Here is a 13,778-nt window from a genome sequence, read left to right on the forward strand (position 1 = left end):
TGTATATATATGGGCATGGCGGGGTCCTATCCCATCCTTATTATATTATGTACTCTATGTAGAGGCTCGTAGACAGATATGTATAGTTAGATATCTTATGACCTCTTCGGTCTATATTTTGTTATATCCTTTGATAGCCTTGTTGGTTTATATATGGGCACAGTTGATGATGATGATGATATGTGTGTGTGTGTGTATATATATATATATATATATATATATATGTATGTATATCTTTTGGGCATGTTCCCCTTTCAGTTATGATATTTATGAGTTAGTTTCATGGCCCACTCAGATATGACTATTAGATGTGCATTTTGAGGTACTCAGTAGGCTAGCTCAGGGTGCCCATCATGGCCCTTCGGTTGGATCGTGACAAAAGTAGTATCAGACCAGTTCTGTCTTAGGTTTGTCTACGACCCGTGTCCAGTATAGTCTTCTTTATAGGTGTGAAGCACGCCACACTTATAAATATGAGGCTATGGACATTTAGGAATGATTGACCTTTCTTTCTCATCTTAGATCGTGCGACAGAACCATGTTAAAAGGATTTCTCTTTTCTGACAATATGTTATGATTTCAGCGATGCCTGTGATGAGAAAAGCATCAGCCGCCCAGAAGGGCAAGTCAGTGGCACGAAGGAGGACTGGACGGGTACCGCCTATAGATGTTGAGGAGGACGAGTCCCAGAATGAGGTTCCATCCCATACATCACATACTTCACTCGCTCCAGAGGAGCATTGAGGAGCTCCAGAACCCCCAGTTCCTCCACCAAATGCTTCAGGCAAGGAGATGCGGCACGTTATTCAGTTGTTGACCCAGTTAGTAGCCGCTCAGGTCCAGCGACAATGTACGGGTCTTGGTGATAGGGCTGTTAGTGCCAGGGTTCATGATTTTATTAATTTAAACTCTCCAGAATTATTTGGGTCGAAGCCGGATGAGGACCCGTAGAACTTTACAGATGGGATGTTGCGAGCATTGCGGGTGATGCATGCTTCAGATACTGAGTCAGTAGAGTTGGCTTCTAACAGATAACGGGATGTAGTTGTTAATTGGTATGATACCTGGATATCTTCTAGAGGGGTTAATGCACCTCCACCTGTATGGCAGGAGTTCGTAGGTGCTTTCCTTCGATATTATTTGCCGCCAGAGATTCAACTGGCCAGAGCTGACAGGTTCTTGAACCTTAGACAGTGGAACATGAGTGCTCGGGAGTATATCCTTCATTTTAATTCATTGGCTAGGTATGCTCCAGCTATGGTAGCTGACAAGGGAGATCGTATTTACCTGCTTGTGAGTGGATTGGGACCACATTTTATTGATGATTACTTGACAGCCTCACTTTAGTCAGGTATGCATACTTCCCGCATTCAGGCGCACACTCAGAATCTTGAGGAGCGCCAGCAGTAGCGGAGGTTTGAGCATGAGCATGATAGGGGTCAGAGTAAGAGGGCCAGATCATCGGGATTTGCTAGTGAGTCCAGAGGTGGTTCGAGGTAGCATTTCTCTAGGCGCTCAGCCTATTCAGCAGCTAGTGCGCCTCCATAGTTTCCAGGACCCAGGTTTGATAGACCCGCTCGTTTTGAGCCAACTCAGAGTTCCAGGGTTTCCAGTTCCCAGATCAGGAGTGGTGTAGCTGTTCTATTTTTTCTGATTCGTCTATGCACTTGCCTCATTTTAAAGAGGAAAGTGTCCCGGGGAAGTACGGTTGTCAATCGTACCGTAAAAAAGGAAAAAATATACTAAATGGACTAATTTTAGAGTCGCCACCTAATTTTTAGGAAATTAGGAAAATCAGTTTGAAAGGGGTTCATTCAAAACGGTTAAATTTTAAAAGAATCCTAATCTAACCAAAGTATGGGTAAGGGTTCTGGTGATCCCCCAGGGAAGGTGTTAGGCACCCCGGTATTAAGGATCCGTAAAATACGGTTGACCTACGGGTTCTAATAGTATGCCTTTGTAGATATAAATTGTTTTATGGTGGCTTATATTTCCGCAACAAAAGATTTTAGCCATTCATGCGAAATATACCATGTTTCAAAAAACAAAAGTGGTAAAATTTTGCCCAAAATTAAGCGTTTAGGGTGTCGGACTAGAATACTTAGGCTAATACCCGAAGACTCTTAGCCCAAGTAGGATTCTACGTAAGTCCACCCAAAATAGTTCTGATATATATATAAAATAGTTTTTAAGAAAATAATTTTAGGCATACTATTATAGTTCATATATTAATAGTATACTATATATATAGTCCATTTCTTATTCTGTCTTTTGCCGAGTTTTAGTCAAATTTTATTTTTTAGTCTAAGTCTAAATAGTCACAATTAGTCCCACAAGTTTTGTACAAATCAATCCACGCATTCAAGTCCATAGGTTTCGTAAATGTTCAAATCAGTCCCAAATTTCATAAAGTCAGCAGTTTTGGTCTTCTTAATCAAATCAGTCCCAATTTGCATTAATGTCTTACAACTATTTCTTAATTTTGTTGCAAATTCATTTGGCAACTTTAAAATATGACAATCTCATAAGGGTTCCAATTGGCACAATAATTATGCAAGTAACAATTTAAAGTACATAATTTAAATAGAGATAGAGAGATTGGGCCGACCAAGCCCAAAAAGAAAGTATTTATGCAATCAGATTCATCTTAAATCCAACGTATGCTCCATTTTGCTCCAATGGAAAGGTTGACTCGATCTAGATACGTTAGTGGGTGCCATTGGGGCCCACTAACAGGTTTGAATGGACAAAGATGCAAACTGGTATGCATAATATTTATATATATTGATGAATTAAACTAAGTACAAAAATGGAAATTACAACGATTATTACACAAGCAAAAAATGGATTACAATTTATTTTGACTGACTCACTTAACAATTCAATGACGGTAAATGATAAAAAATGGTCCAAATGGGAATAAGCCCAAAGCAACAATAGTGATAAGCCGAGTATAATAACACAAGTGACAGGCCCAAATAACGAGCCCAGATCCTTATTTTCGTAAAAAAATTCTAAGTGTCAAAGAGTAGTATACATGGTATACCACTTGATATACTATTCAATTTTTTAGAACTTGCTATGTGTTAGGGTTGTGATATAAAAGATATACTAGCTGATATACCTATATATGGAGAGTAAAACCCCTTTGGGAGGCATACCCTCCATATACCCTATATGTTCCCCATATCCTTCCTTCAAATAACTCATCAAAACTAGAGACAACATCAAAACTCCTAGAAAATACTCAAAACCCAGCAATGGCACACACTAACAGGTAAGCAAATTTACCTTCTCAAATGGCAAGTTTTAGGCAAGTAAATCAAGCAATGTTTCAGTAAAACAAATAATAAAAGATCTATCATTTAAGCTAAGCAAATCAGCATCCCAAAACTCAATAGGCAGTTTCTAAGTCAAGAAGCTTAGGATTAATCTAGTCTATAATGAGAGCAACTCTTAGTAAAAATAGAGATTTCAAAAATTCCAGCTTAAGGGATTAATACACTGTTTTCATGAGCACAGTTGCAAACAAATATTTTCAGTTTACTTTTTCAACCTTTCCTGTTCAAATATCAAATCTTCATTCTTAGTTGTATTCAGAGATACCAACAAGTTAAAATAATCCACACAGAGTCCCTAAGCATAGGTTAAGTCAAGCTAAAACAAACCAAAGGTGACCAGCTTTTTAAACTATTCATAGATTCTAAGTGTCACAACAAACGAAATAGACAACCAGGAAGAAGTGAGGCAAGTAAGCACACAAATGATTTAAATAGTTCACGCACAGGATTTTTTCTTCCTTTTCAAGTCGGTTTTAACTTTGAAGAAAAAGAACCAAATGTAATGCATTTTTCAAAGCAAACAGAGAAACCTTATGGTGTATGTAAGAAAATATCTATATAAATGGCAAGTTGAACCTTCACAGAGTTCCCCAAACACTATATGTTGTACCATGAACATTTTTTGTCCATAACCAGTTTATTAATCAAGTCTTAATCACTATCAAGGGAACTTCATCTAAATATTGGGTCAAAAACAAGCAATCAATTGAACCAAAACTGTTACACCTTGGAAATTTCCCCGTGAACGCACAACGAATAGAATAACGAAGAATACGAGTATATGGTGTTTTAATAAGAAGGGAATGACATTTGACGACCCTAAGTAAGATTTCAAAGGCAATGGGAACAAGAGATAGGTTATGCTCCACAATAACTAATTATAGGTTCTGAAGACGTGGAAGTTGCAGATTTGCACTTTGGCCCAGTCGGTCGTAAAATGAAATACGGACCGTAAAGTAGTATACGGCCCGTAAACCACCATGCTGTATTCCAACTCACAAAACTTCAACTTTCTGTCAAATGTTTAAATGGTTAAATACGACTTGGAATACGGACCGTAAATTGAAATACGGCCCGTAAACTGCGATCGTAAATCACCATGATCCCCAGCATACCTTTCTGGTTTTGTTATGCTTAAATATGACCACGAAATACGGCCCGTAAACTAGAATACGGACCGTAAACTAGGTTTACGACCACTGTGCACTTCAACTACTCTTCATTCCGGATAAGATTTTAAGTCATTAAAAAGAGACCCAAGCTCATTAAATTCATTTCATTTCCATGATACTTCTCTCTAGAAACCTCTAGAATACTCTCCACTCTTCATTTACAAGAAAATCAAAGGAAATCCATGATCAATAACACCAAATCCATGAGACAAAGTGTATGAAACCTAGCTAAAGTTCATCTCTCTCAAGGAAACCCAAAAGAAGTGAAGTAGGGTTTTGATGCTAGAGGAGTAATTCCATTCAAGGCTTGTTCAACCATCATCTAAGGTAGGTTTCATGACTAAACCACGTTGTTTAAGGTATTGGAAGGTTAAGATACTTGAATTGTAAAAAGACATAGGAAATGGGTCATTCATGAGTGAATAGTGTCATGGTTAGATAGTAGTTGGGTTGAATTATGAATGTTGGAGTGTTGTGATTATGAATACGTTATAAATGACATTTAGACCATGAAATAAGTATTATATATAAGGAAACACGATAGTAAGCTCTAACCATAAATGTGGAGAAATTGAAGAGAAATGGTGGATTGTGGTCAATGTCTATAAATGATGATTGTTGATTGCGATATTGTGAATGTTGTTGTGAGCGTGTGGGAGTTGATATAGCATATGGGAAAAGTAGTATAAACCAAGGAAGTGCCACCCAATTTTCCCTAGAAATAGTAGCGCGTTCTTATAGTCGAATTAACTAACGTTAGTGCGAATTCTTTCTTGAAGGTAGAAACGTGATATCGAAGGAGAACAAGCAAGCGATAGCTTAGTTAAACGTCAAAGGTATGTGAGGGTAGTCCTTTATTTCTAATGGCATGAATCTTCTAGGATGATTTTCCTTCCTCTTCGTGAGCTCCTATATTTCGGAAAGCTAAAAGCCTATGTATGTGAGTAACTATATAAGATAAGAGATACGTCATGAGTCCTATAATGATAATGATGATATCTATTGCTTACACTCACCTTATATGATACTTCCTTCAAGGTGAGGCAGAATGTCAATAATTGCTCCATAATGAAATCGGGGGATACGACCTTACGTCACCCTGATAAAGTAAAGCTGTTTTTAAGCCTTATGCATGTATTATGATAAGTATGTTACGATAAGCATATTATGATGAGCATGTATGATGATGATATAACACCGCGCCTATTTGGCTGGGCAGTCACCGCCAAGGCGGGCAGCTATACGATACACCATGGCCAAATGGCATGGGCAGACACCACTAGTGGGCGGCATGAGATGGTACCCCGGACGCGGGAGGCCTGGACGCAGGCTAATGTTATGATTATCACACCGATCCTATATGGACGGGCATCTTATATGTTTATGCATACATGACATGATGAGGATTATGAGTAAGCCAGCATGCATTATTTTCTTTATACTTGACAGTCAGGTACAGATGTTCCATGTCGATGTTTCCTTTATGTCATTGTCTTATTTCTTTGTTTATGTCTCTCATACTCAGTACAATGTTCGTACTGACGTCCGTTTTCTTTGGACGCTATGTTCATGCCCACAGGTAGACAGGGAGGAGAGGTCGACCCAGACCAGTAGTAGCTGTCAGCTGACTGAAAGCACTCCTTTGTTCGGAGGTGCTTATGATGATTCTCTTGTGTAAAGTCATATATATATGTATTTTGGGCATGATGGGGTCTTGTCCCGTCCTTATGTTTAGCATTCCAGTAGAGGCTCGTAGATGCACAGTGTGGGTTAGATGATCTCACGAGATGCTATTATTTGTATATATTATTTTGATGGCCGAGAGGTAAATGTATATAAAAGTAATTATGTTTCCACATGAAATATGATTTTCTTACCATTTGAGTATAAGAGTTGATAAAAGAGCATTAAATGAGAAAGATGAGTAGTAGAACGAGTGGTGCTCGGGGGCTAGCCCCGGGTACCCGGCACGGCCCCTAGATGGGTCGTGACAAAAACACACATACTTTCACAAGGGGTTTAAAGCTACTTTTACAGTTTTAGTAGTCTATTAATTGAGTAAGCTTAGTGATCAATGGTAGGCAGAACAAAATTCATAATTCCAACTTCAATAGCCCATTCAGGATGCATTACAACACTTAACAAGAATCATAAAGATCAGTCTTGACACGGGAGAATTTCACTCAGTTTCCATTTTTTAGAATTGGAAAAATAAGCAAAATTGCAAGCCATAACACAATCCCCAATCTTTAAGTCAAACAGGTTTGTTTCTTACAATTTTAGTCAATCTTAGTCTTGTTTAGCAAATAGCAAACTCAATTTTCCTCTAGGACAGCCAAATGGATTCAAGACAGTGCCAAGCTTCAAGATAGCACATGGCAACCATTCATCACTTCAAGGTCAAAAATAGGTTCTTTTAAATCCCTACATGACTTAGATGATTCAAAACAAAAATAAGTGTCAAACAAAAGGGAATTTCTAATCTTTTGTTGTTTCAACTCTTAAGACTTCAACTAGGCACACATAAGCATTTAAGAGCTGATTAGGCTCCATTTTAACAAAACAAGTCTCCATTTTAACTCCCATGTCAACAATTTGTAATCGCAAGGTCCTACATGTTATGTATTAACTCACTTCAACCCTATTAGAATACTCAGCCAATCTTGGTGAGTCATAAGACTTATTTAGTTCCTTCTTTCAAAACAGTAATGACACTCAAGCAATTTCCAGAATTTCAAATTACAAATCAGCTTCCAAACATGACTTAAGGCCATTTTCACAAAGAACTGCAAATACATTAGCCATAAACCAAGTTGTAAAGGACTTAGTACTAGTTTTATATCCTATTTTTAGCAATCTAGATAGTAGAGGGATGACAAAACATGATCATTAAACCCAAAGTAAACTCAAAGTGCCTAGTGTTACAGGGTACAGCTTTACCATAATCCCCTTAGGTCTCTATATCTTAGTTTAGGTTCATTAAGAGGTCATAAAGGCTTAGCTAATTACAAAAATTGCCTTAACATACAAGCGATCTTACGGAGAACATTAAGAGGGGGCCTTAAACTGCTATTCTTACTTCCTTACTTCAGGACTTAAACAGACAGATTCAATCACAAATACAAAATCAAAATAGAGTCCAACTAAGATACAAGAGATAGTCAAGTCCTAACATACAAATCCACAAGAATAGGAGGGAATATAAGACTATCCCTAGGAATGAACATGAGTCAAGTAGGGTCAAAGCAAATCACAAGTGATGGAGAACTCACATGGAAACAAATACAAGTCTCAAAGGAGGTTCATGCCACTGTCCTAGTCACAAAGTGATATACTCAAAAGTATTACAGTCAACAGGATAGCATATGTGAGTTGCAGGATCAGTCATAAAAAAAAAAAAAAGGGAAGTCATGAAAGTATCATTATGCTCAGTTTCCAGAATCCCATTTTTTGAGGTTAAATTCTAGTTTTATTAGTGTCAACATTTTTTTTTAATTAAAGCCACCATAAAAGGTGGAAATTTATTAAAATAATTCAAACTGTACAAGCAAAAAAGAAGAAAAGAGAAAAAAATCTAAGAAAAGGGAAATGGTAAAACTATTCTAATCCTAATAACATCTCAAGAAGAAAGCCAATTAGTTCCAAGGCCTCGTCTTGTATCCATTTTTCACATCTACAAGTCTCACAGATGGAATGGATCAAGAACTCATGAAGTATAACCTCAGGCTTTTGGTTGTAATAAGCTTCTTCCAGTAGACTTTTTATAGGACTTGCACAACTTCACCATATGACCAAGTTCACAAATCAGCACAGGTCTGCATAGATTGTTGAATCCTCCTGCATACTGATCCATCAAGATGATTGCTCCTTGTGTTGTGATGCACCTTATGGGTAGCACTTCTTGTAGCCATCGTAGTAGTACTGATCCAGCCTTCAAACTCCAAGTCAATCCAATATCAGTCTAATAAACAACCAACTAGATATAGTACATCCTTCAGTAGATTGAACATAACATTAATACCACACACTTAAGACTGCACAATATTCAGTTTATTCCCTCTCTTTATTCAAAACTGCTCCTTTGTTCTTATTCTAATGTTTGGAGTTTGGGTTTTTTCCATGTTGATTATCTTTTCTACCTGTTGATAGGACTTCCTAAAAATTATGAAACTGCATGGTACCTGCAAAATCAAAAACAAGGTTAGTGAAAACATCTGCCAGGCTGTTTCCTTCCCTTAGCACATGAGCCACACCAATCTGCTTTCCTTCTCTAAGCCTTCGAATTCTTTTAACTACCAATGATATCCTCTATGTTACTTCCCATATTCCATCTAATATCTTCTGCATAGTTAAAGAGTCAGTTTCTACTATCAAAGGTAATAACTGATGATCTACACAATATTGTATTCCATCTTCAATTGCAACTGCTTTAGCTATTATATTAGTGGTATCCTCCAATCTTTTCCCTGCTGCATACACTACATCTCCATTATGATCTCTAATACAGAAAGCTACTGAACTTGGAGCTGGATTACCCCTTGAGGCACCATCAGTATTGCACTTGTATTTCCCCCTTTCTGCTGGTAACCATGTTACTTCCTTGTGAACAACTGTCTTTCTCTGGTTTTCTAAATATTGCACAAAGAAAGGCCACCTTTTTGGAAACTGCTTCATGCCAGGAAATAGACTTTGTGCCAATAACAATATACCTCTGTTGATCTCATATATATAACCTTGTTCACAGTGATAGAACCTTCATGCCTCCTTGTATTTCTACCCTTCCACAGATGCCACAAAATGAAGGTTGGAACTGCTTGATATAAGGTCTTCATATTGGATTTAACACGAGTGTTCCACATTTCAGTATTGCATGTTTTACCTGAATTAGAGGTCCTGAAATTCCAGCTGCATCACAGTAATATTTCCAAACTTTCATAGCAAATGGACCAGTTAAGAATAAATGATCCATTGTTTCTTGATGACTGTGACAACAACAACATCTTGAGGCTACAGAAATATGCATCCTTTGCAATACTTCATCAACAAGCAACTTGTAAAACCAAACTCTCCAAATTAGAAGAGATATTTTAAAGGGCATACCTTTGATCCAAAACCTTGAACAATAAGAGGAAACCTGCCTTTTTTGCCTTATGTACTCCCATGCACTACTTACTGTGAACTTTCAAGAACTAGTAAGCATCCAATGAGGTTTGTCAATTTCCTGATGTTCAATCAGATTTCCAAGCTTATTATTGATAAGCTGCACCATTTCATCACAAAACATGTGTTGTACCTTTGTCATATCCCAATGATCTCCTTCCATTATTTCTGCTAGATCTTCTACACTGTCATCCTTGTAAGCTTGGAACTGAATTTGATCATTCAAGGCACCTATTTTCAACCAGTTATCATACCTTATTGATATAGAACCTTGATGAGGCTCCCACCAGATATGATGCTCTATATCATTCCTAGCTTCTAACATATATTTCCATGTCTGAGTACCACCCTTCCATTGAACAAGAGTTGGTCTAACCTTCTTACAGTATTTATTCCACATAAAGTTTGACCACAAAGAGTTACTTGTTCTAAATCTCCACCAAAGTTTTGAGAAAAGATCTTTTGAAATATCATTCAATTATCTGAATCCTAAACCTCCTTCCCCTTTGGGATAACACAATTTGTTCCATTCAGACCAATGTTTACATTTACCATCTTTCTTTGTTTGCCAGAAAAATCTATTAAACATGTTTTGCAACTCTTTGATAACACATTTGGGAGGAACCATTGCTGATAACAGATATACAAGAATGCTTTGCAGCACACTGTTAATCAGTACAACTTTACCACCAAATGACAGTAGGTTTCCTTTCCATGCTTGCAATTTATCTCTAACTTTCTTTATCACATCTCTATGGATATCTTCTGTTTTCTTGCATGAAACACTGGGCATCCAAGGTAGGTGACAGGAAATTCACCTCTTGAGAAACCTGTGATTTGCTGGACTTCATTCACCAGTTCATTAGATATTCTCTTATACATGTAGAAAGCACTCTTATGAACATTAATATTTTTACCAGAAATAGCTTCATACTCATGCAGAATCTTCATAATCCTTTGAAGTGACCATTTGTCAGCAAAGGCAAAAATTATTGTGTCATCAGCATATGACAAATGATTCAGATTAGAGCTCCATTTAGGCAAACCATAGCCCCTGTACATCCCTTAATCAAACAAGCTATTTAAAGCTCTTGATAATACTTCAGCAGCCAAGATGAATAATGCATGTGATAAAGGATCACCTTGATTTACTCCCTTTGTAAAATGAAAGAAACCAGTAGCCTGTCCATTAATGAGGTTTGAATACCAGTTATTAGCAAGTATTCTCCAAATCATATCCACAAATACCTCTGAAAATCCCATCCTCTTCATCACCTGAATTAAATACTTCCAAGAGACCCTATCATATGCCTTTTCCATGTCTAGTTTGATGATCACATTTGCTGGCCTTCCCCTCTTTCTAATATCGGCAACAACCTCTTGAGTAAGTAACACATTTTCTATAATATTCCTTCCTTTTACAAAACCAGATTGGTTTTGAGAAATTAAGCAAGGCAGAATAGATTCCAAACTTTCATGAATAACTCTAGTAATGATCTTGTTGATGAAGTTACTTAAACCGATAGGCCTGAGATCAGAAAAATTGTTGATAATTTCCTTCTTTGGTAGTAAAACCAAATTAGTATGAGTGACAGATTTTGGAAGAGTTTGACCATCAAAGAAAGCCTTAACTACATTGTATACATCTACCCCAACAATATCCCAACATTTCTGATAGAAGATTCCTGATAAACCATCAGGGCCACATGCACTATCACCTGCTAACTCAAATACAGCTTTATGCACTTCCTCCAAAGATGGCATAGAGCATAATAAATCATTTTGATCCTGAGTAATAGCTTCCTGCACATGCTCTAAGATGCTATAGTCTGATGATGTTGGCGTAGAAGAGAATTGTTGCTGATAGAAGTATACAGCTACTGTTGAAATCTGATCCCTATCTTCCAACCATGCACCTTCATCATTTTGTATTCTATTAAGTTGCATTCTATTCCTCCTTCCATTTACCAAGCTGTGAAAAAACCTTGTATTTTTATCTCCTTCTGATTGCCATTTAACACCAGCCTTTTGTTTCCAAAAGTCTTCTTTAAAATGCATATATCTTTTGAATTCAGCTTGAGCTTGTTGCAAAACCATTCTATTAACTTCAGAGGGATCCTCTTCAAACAACTGCTCTTTGATCTTAACAATATCCTCTCTAATAGTTAGTTGCTTAAAGATATCACCAAAAGTCTCTTTACTCCATACAGATTGAGCAGCTTTCAATTTCTTCATTTTAAACTTGAAAGTAATAAAAGCATCTCCAACAAACTCAGTACTCCAATGTTGTTCCACTGTATGCAAGAAAGACTCATGATCTACCCAAAATTTTAGAAATATAAAAGGCTTGGAGAATTGTTGAACTTGTTCTCCTGTTGTAAGCAAAAGAGGTGCATGATCTGATCCAGTTCTGGATAAATGCTCCATTTGTAGATTACCAAGCCATTCTTGCAACTGATTATTGACTAAGATACTGTCCAGTCTTTTGAATATGCAATCTTCCCCAGCTCTACCATTCCACCAAGTGAAAGGACTGCCCCTAAAGTCAATATCCTGCAAGTCACAAGAGTTTTTGCAAAATGCAAAATCCTCAACCTTAGTTTGGTGAACAGGCAACCCACCTATCTTCTCTTCTTCATGTAAAATGACATTGAAATCTCTACCTACCAACCATGGAAAATTCATGTTGCTTGATAAAGAATAGATATTATCCCACAGTTCCAATCTATCCACAGCATCACACTTTGCATAAACTAAGGGAGTGACTAACATTTTGCCACTGTCTAGGAAAGTAAGCTTGAGAGTAACCTATTGATAAGAGTTTATCAATACTTCCACCTCAATGCCATCATTAACAAAAAACCAGATTTTACCATTGCAGTTAAAGCCAGCCACCTGCATACCCAATCTTCTTTTATATCTGTCAATGTGTCTAGAATCTTGAAAAGGCTCCATGAATGCTATTAGAAACAAGTTATGGTGTCTATGCAACATCTGAAGTCTATGAAATTCCTTCTTAGTATTCACCGATCTTATGTTCCAAAAGAATGCCTTCATCATTAGGAACTTAATTTAGAACTAGCACCCCTCTTTGACAGAATCCTGGATGGTTCTTCTCCAATTTTCTTACTTACACCTGTGTTTCTTTTAGAAGCTGATCTACTAACCACCAATTCAGCATTAGGATTGCCTTTCCTCCCTTTCTTACTACTTTTAGTCTCATGTGAAGAACATTCCTCCAATATTAGATTACTCTCAGCTTGCTTACCATATGTACTGATCACATCTTGCCATTCAGTAAAGCAACATTTATTCTCCAAATCCTTCAGATTATGTGACACCAGATCATGTAATTCTTTATGAGGAGAAGGTTTCTTCTGGGTAGATACTACATTAGAATTATCTTTCAGAATTAGATCTTGAGCAGAAGCCTCCTGATCCATGGAACCAGTCTTACTTGGAAAGCAACCAATAACCCTTTCATCTTTATTCTCCAGGCTAATTGAATACTTTCTAATCTTACCTTGAACTTCCTCATTAGAGACTTCATTTATATTCAACTTACCTGCTTGAGTACATTCAGACATCTGATTTTCTTGAGAAGCTTTAGAAACCTCCTTTATATCATGATGCCTTTTAATTACATCAGAAATGAGTAAAATCTTCATCTTCATCTCTAACACCCCTATCTTTCTCTCCCAGTTGCTAATCATCTGTATCTGCAAGTGCTGGTAAACTGTTAACTTGTACTTGATCCTTATTAATCAGATTATTCACCCCATCCCCAGGATCATGCATAACTTCCAAAACACCTTTATTCTGATCAACTTCATCTTTGCCCCCATATTGATTAATGGGTTCAGACACTCCTTCTCCAACATTAGGATCTTCATCAATTCTTCCATGCATCATTACAGACTCTTGTACCTCATCAGATATTCCATTATTCTCCTGTTCTTGATAGACATAAGAATCATAATCCACATTAACCTCCTGACCTTCTGCTTTGCCATCCACCTGTTGATTATTAATCTCTTTTTGAACATGATCACCATTAATCTGTTGTGTTTTGTCAATAGCTACTACACTTTGATTATCAGCTTCA

General features: G+C 37.2%; 1 protein-coding gene across 1 annotated transcript; it reads right to left on the reverse strand.

Annotated features, from left to right (window-relative positions):
- Positions 1–10,738: 10,738 nt before the first annotated feature.
- LOC132630740 (uncharacterized) lies at positions 10,739–13,347 on the reverse strand. Its single transcript, XM_060346315.1, has 3 exons — positions 12,808–13,347; positions 12,547–12,633; positions 10,739–12,481 (listed from the first exon to the last, which is right to left on the reverse strand). The coding sequence occupies exons 1-3, from the start codon at positions 13,345–13,347 to the stop codon at positions 10,739–10,741; spliced, it is 2,370 nt and encodes a 789-aa protein (XP_060202298.1).
- Between the last annotated feature and the right edge of the window lie 431 nt (positions 13,348–13,778).

This window comes from Lycium barbarum, chromosome 3 (assembly GCF_019175385.1).
Source record: "Lycium barbarum isolate Lr01 chromosome 3, ASM1917538v2, whole genome shotgun sequence".
In the NCBI taxonomy this organism is placed as follows: domain Eukaryota; kingdom Viridiplantae; phylum Streptophyta; class Magnoliopsida; order Solanales; family Solanaceae; genus Lycium; species Lycium barbarum.

What these genes read in the sequence shown, in the direction of transcription:
- LOC132630740 (XM_060346315.1), bottom strand. Translation starts at nt 13,347, where the DNA reads ATGAAGATGAAGATTTTACTCATTTCTGATGTAATTAAAAGGCATCAT. An exon ending in CTTCTAAAAGAAACACAGGT is followed by an intron (nt 12,634 to 12,807) that starts GTAAGTAAGAAA and finishes TGTTTCTAATAG; the next exon opens with CATTCATGGAGCCTTTTCAA. An exon ending in GGCTGGCTTTAACTGCAATG is followed by an intron (nt 12,482 to 12,546) that starts GTAAAATCTGGT and finishes TCTTATCAATAG; the next exon opens with GTTACTCTCAAGCTTACTTT.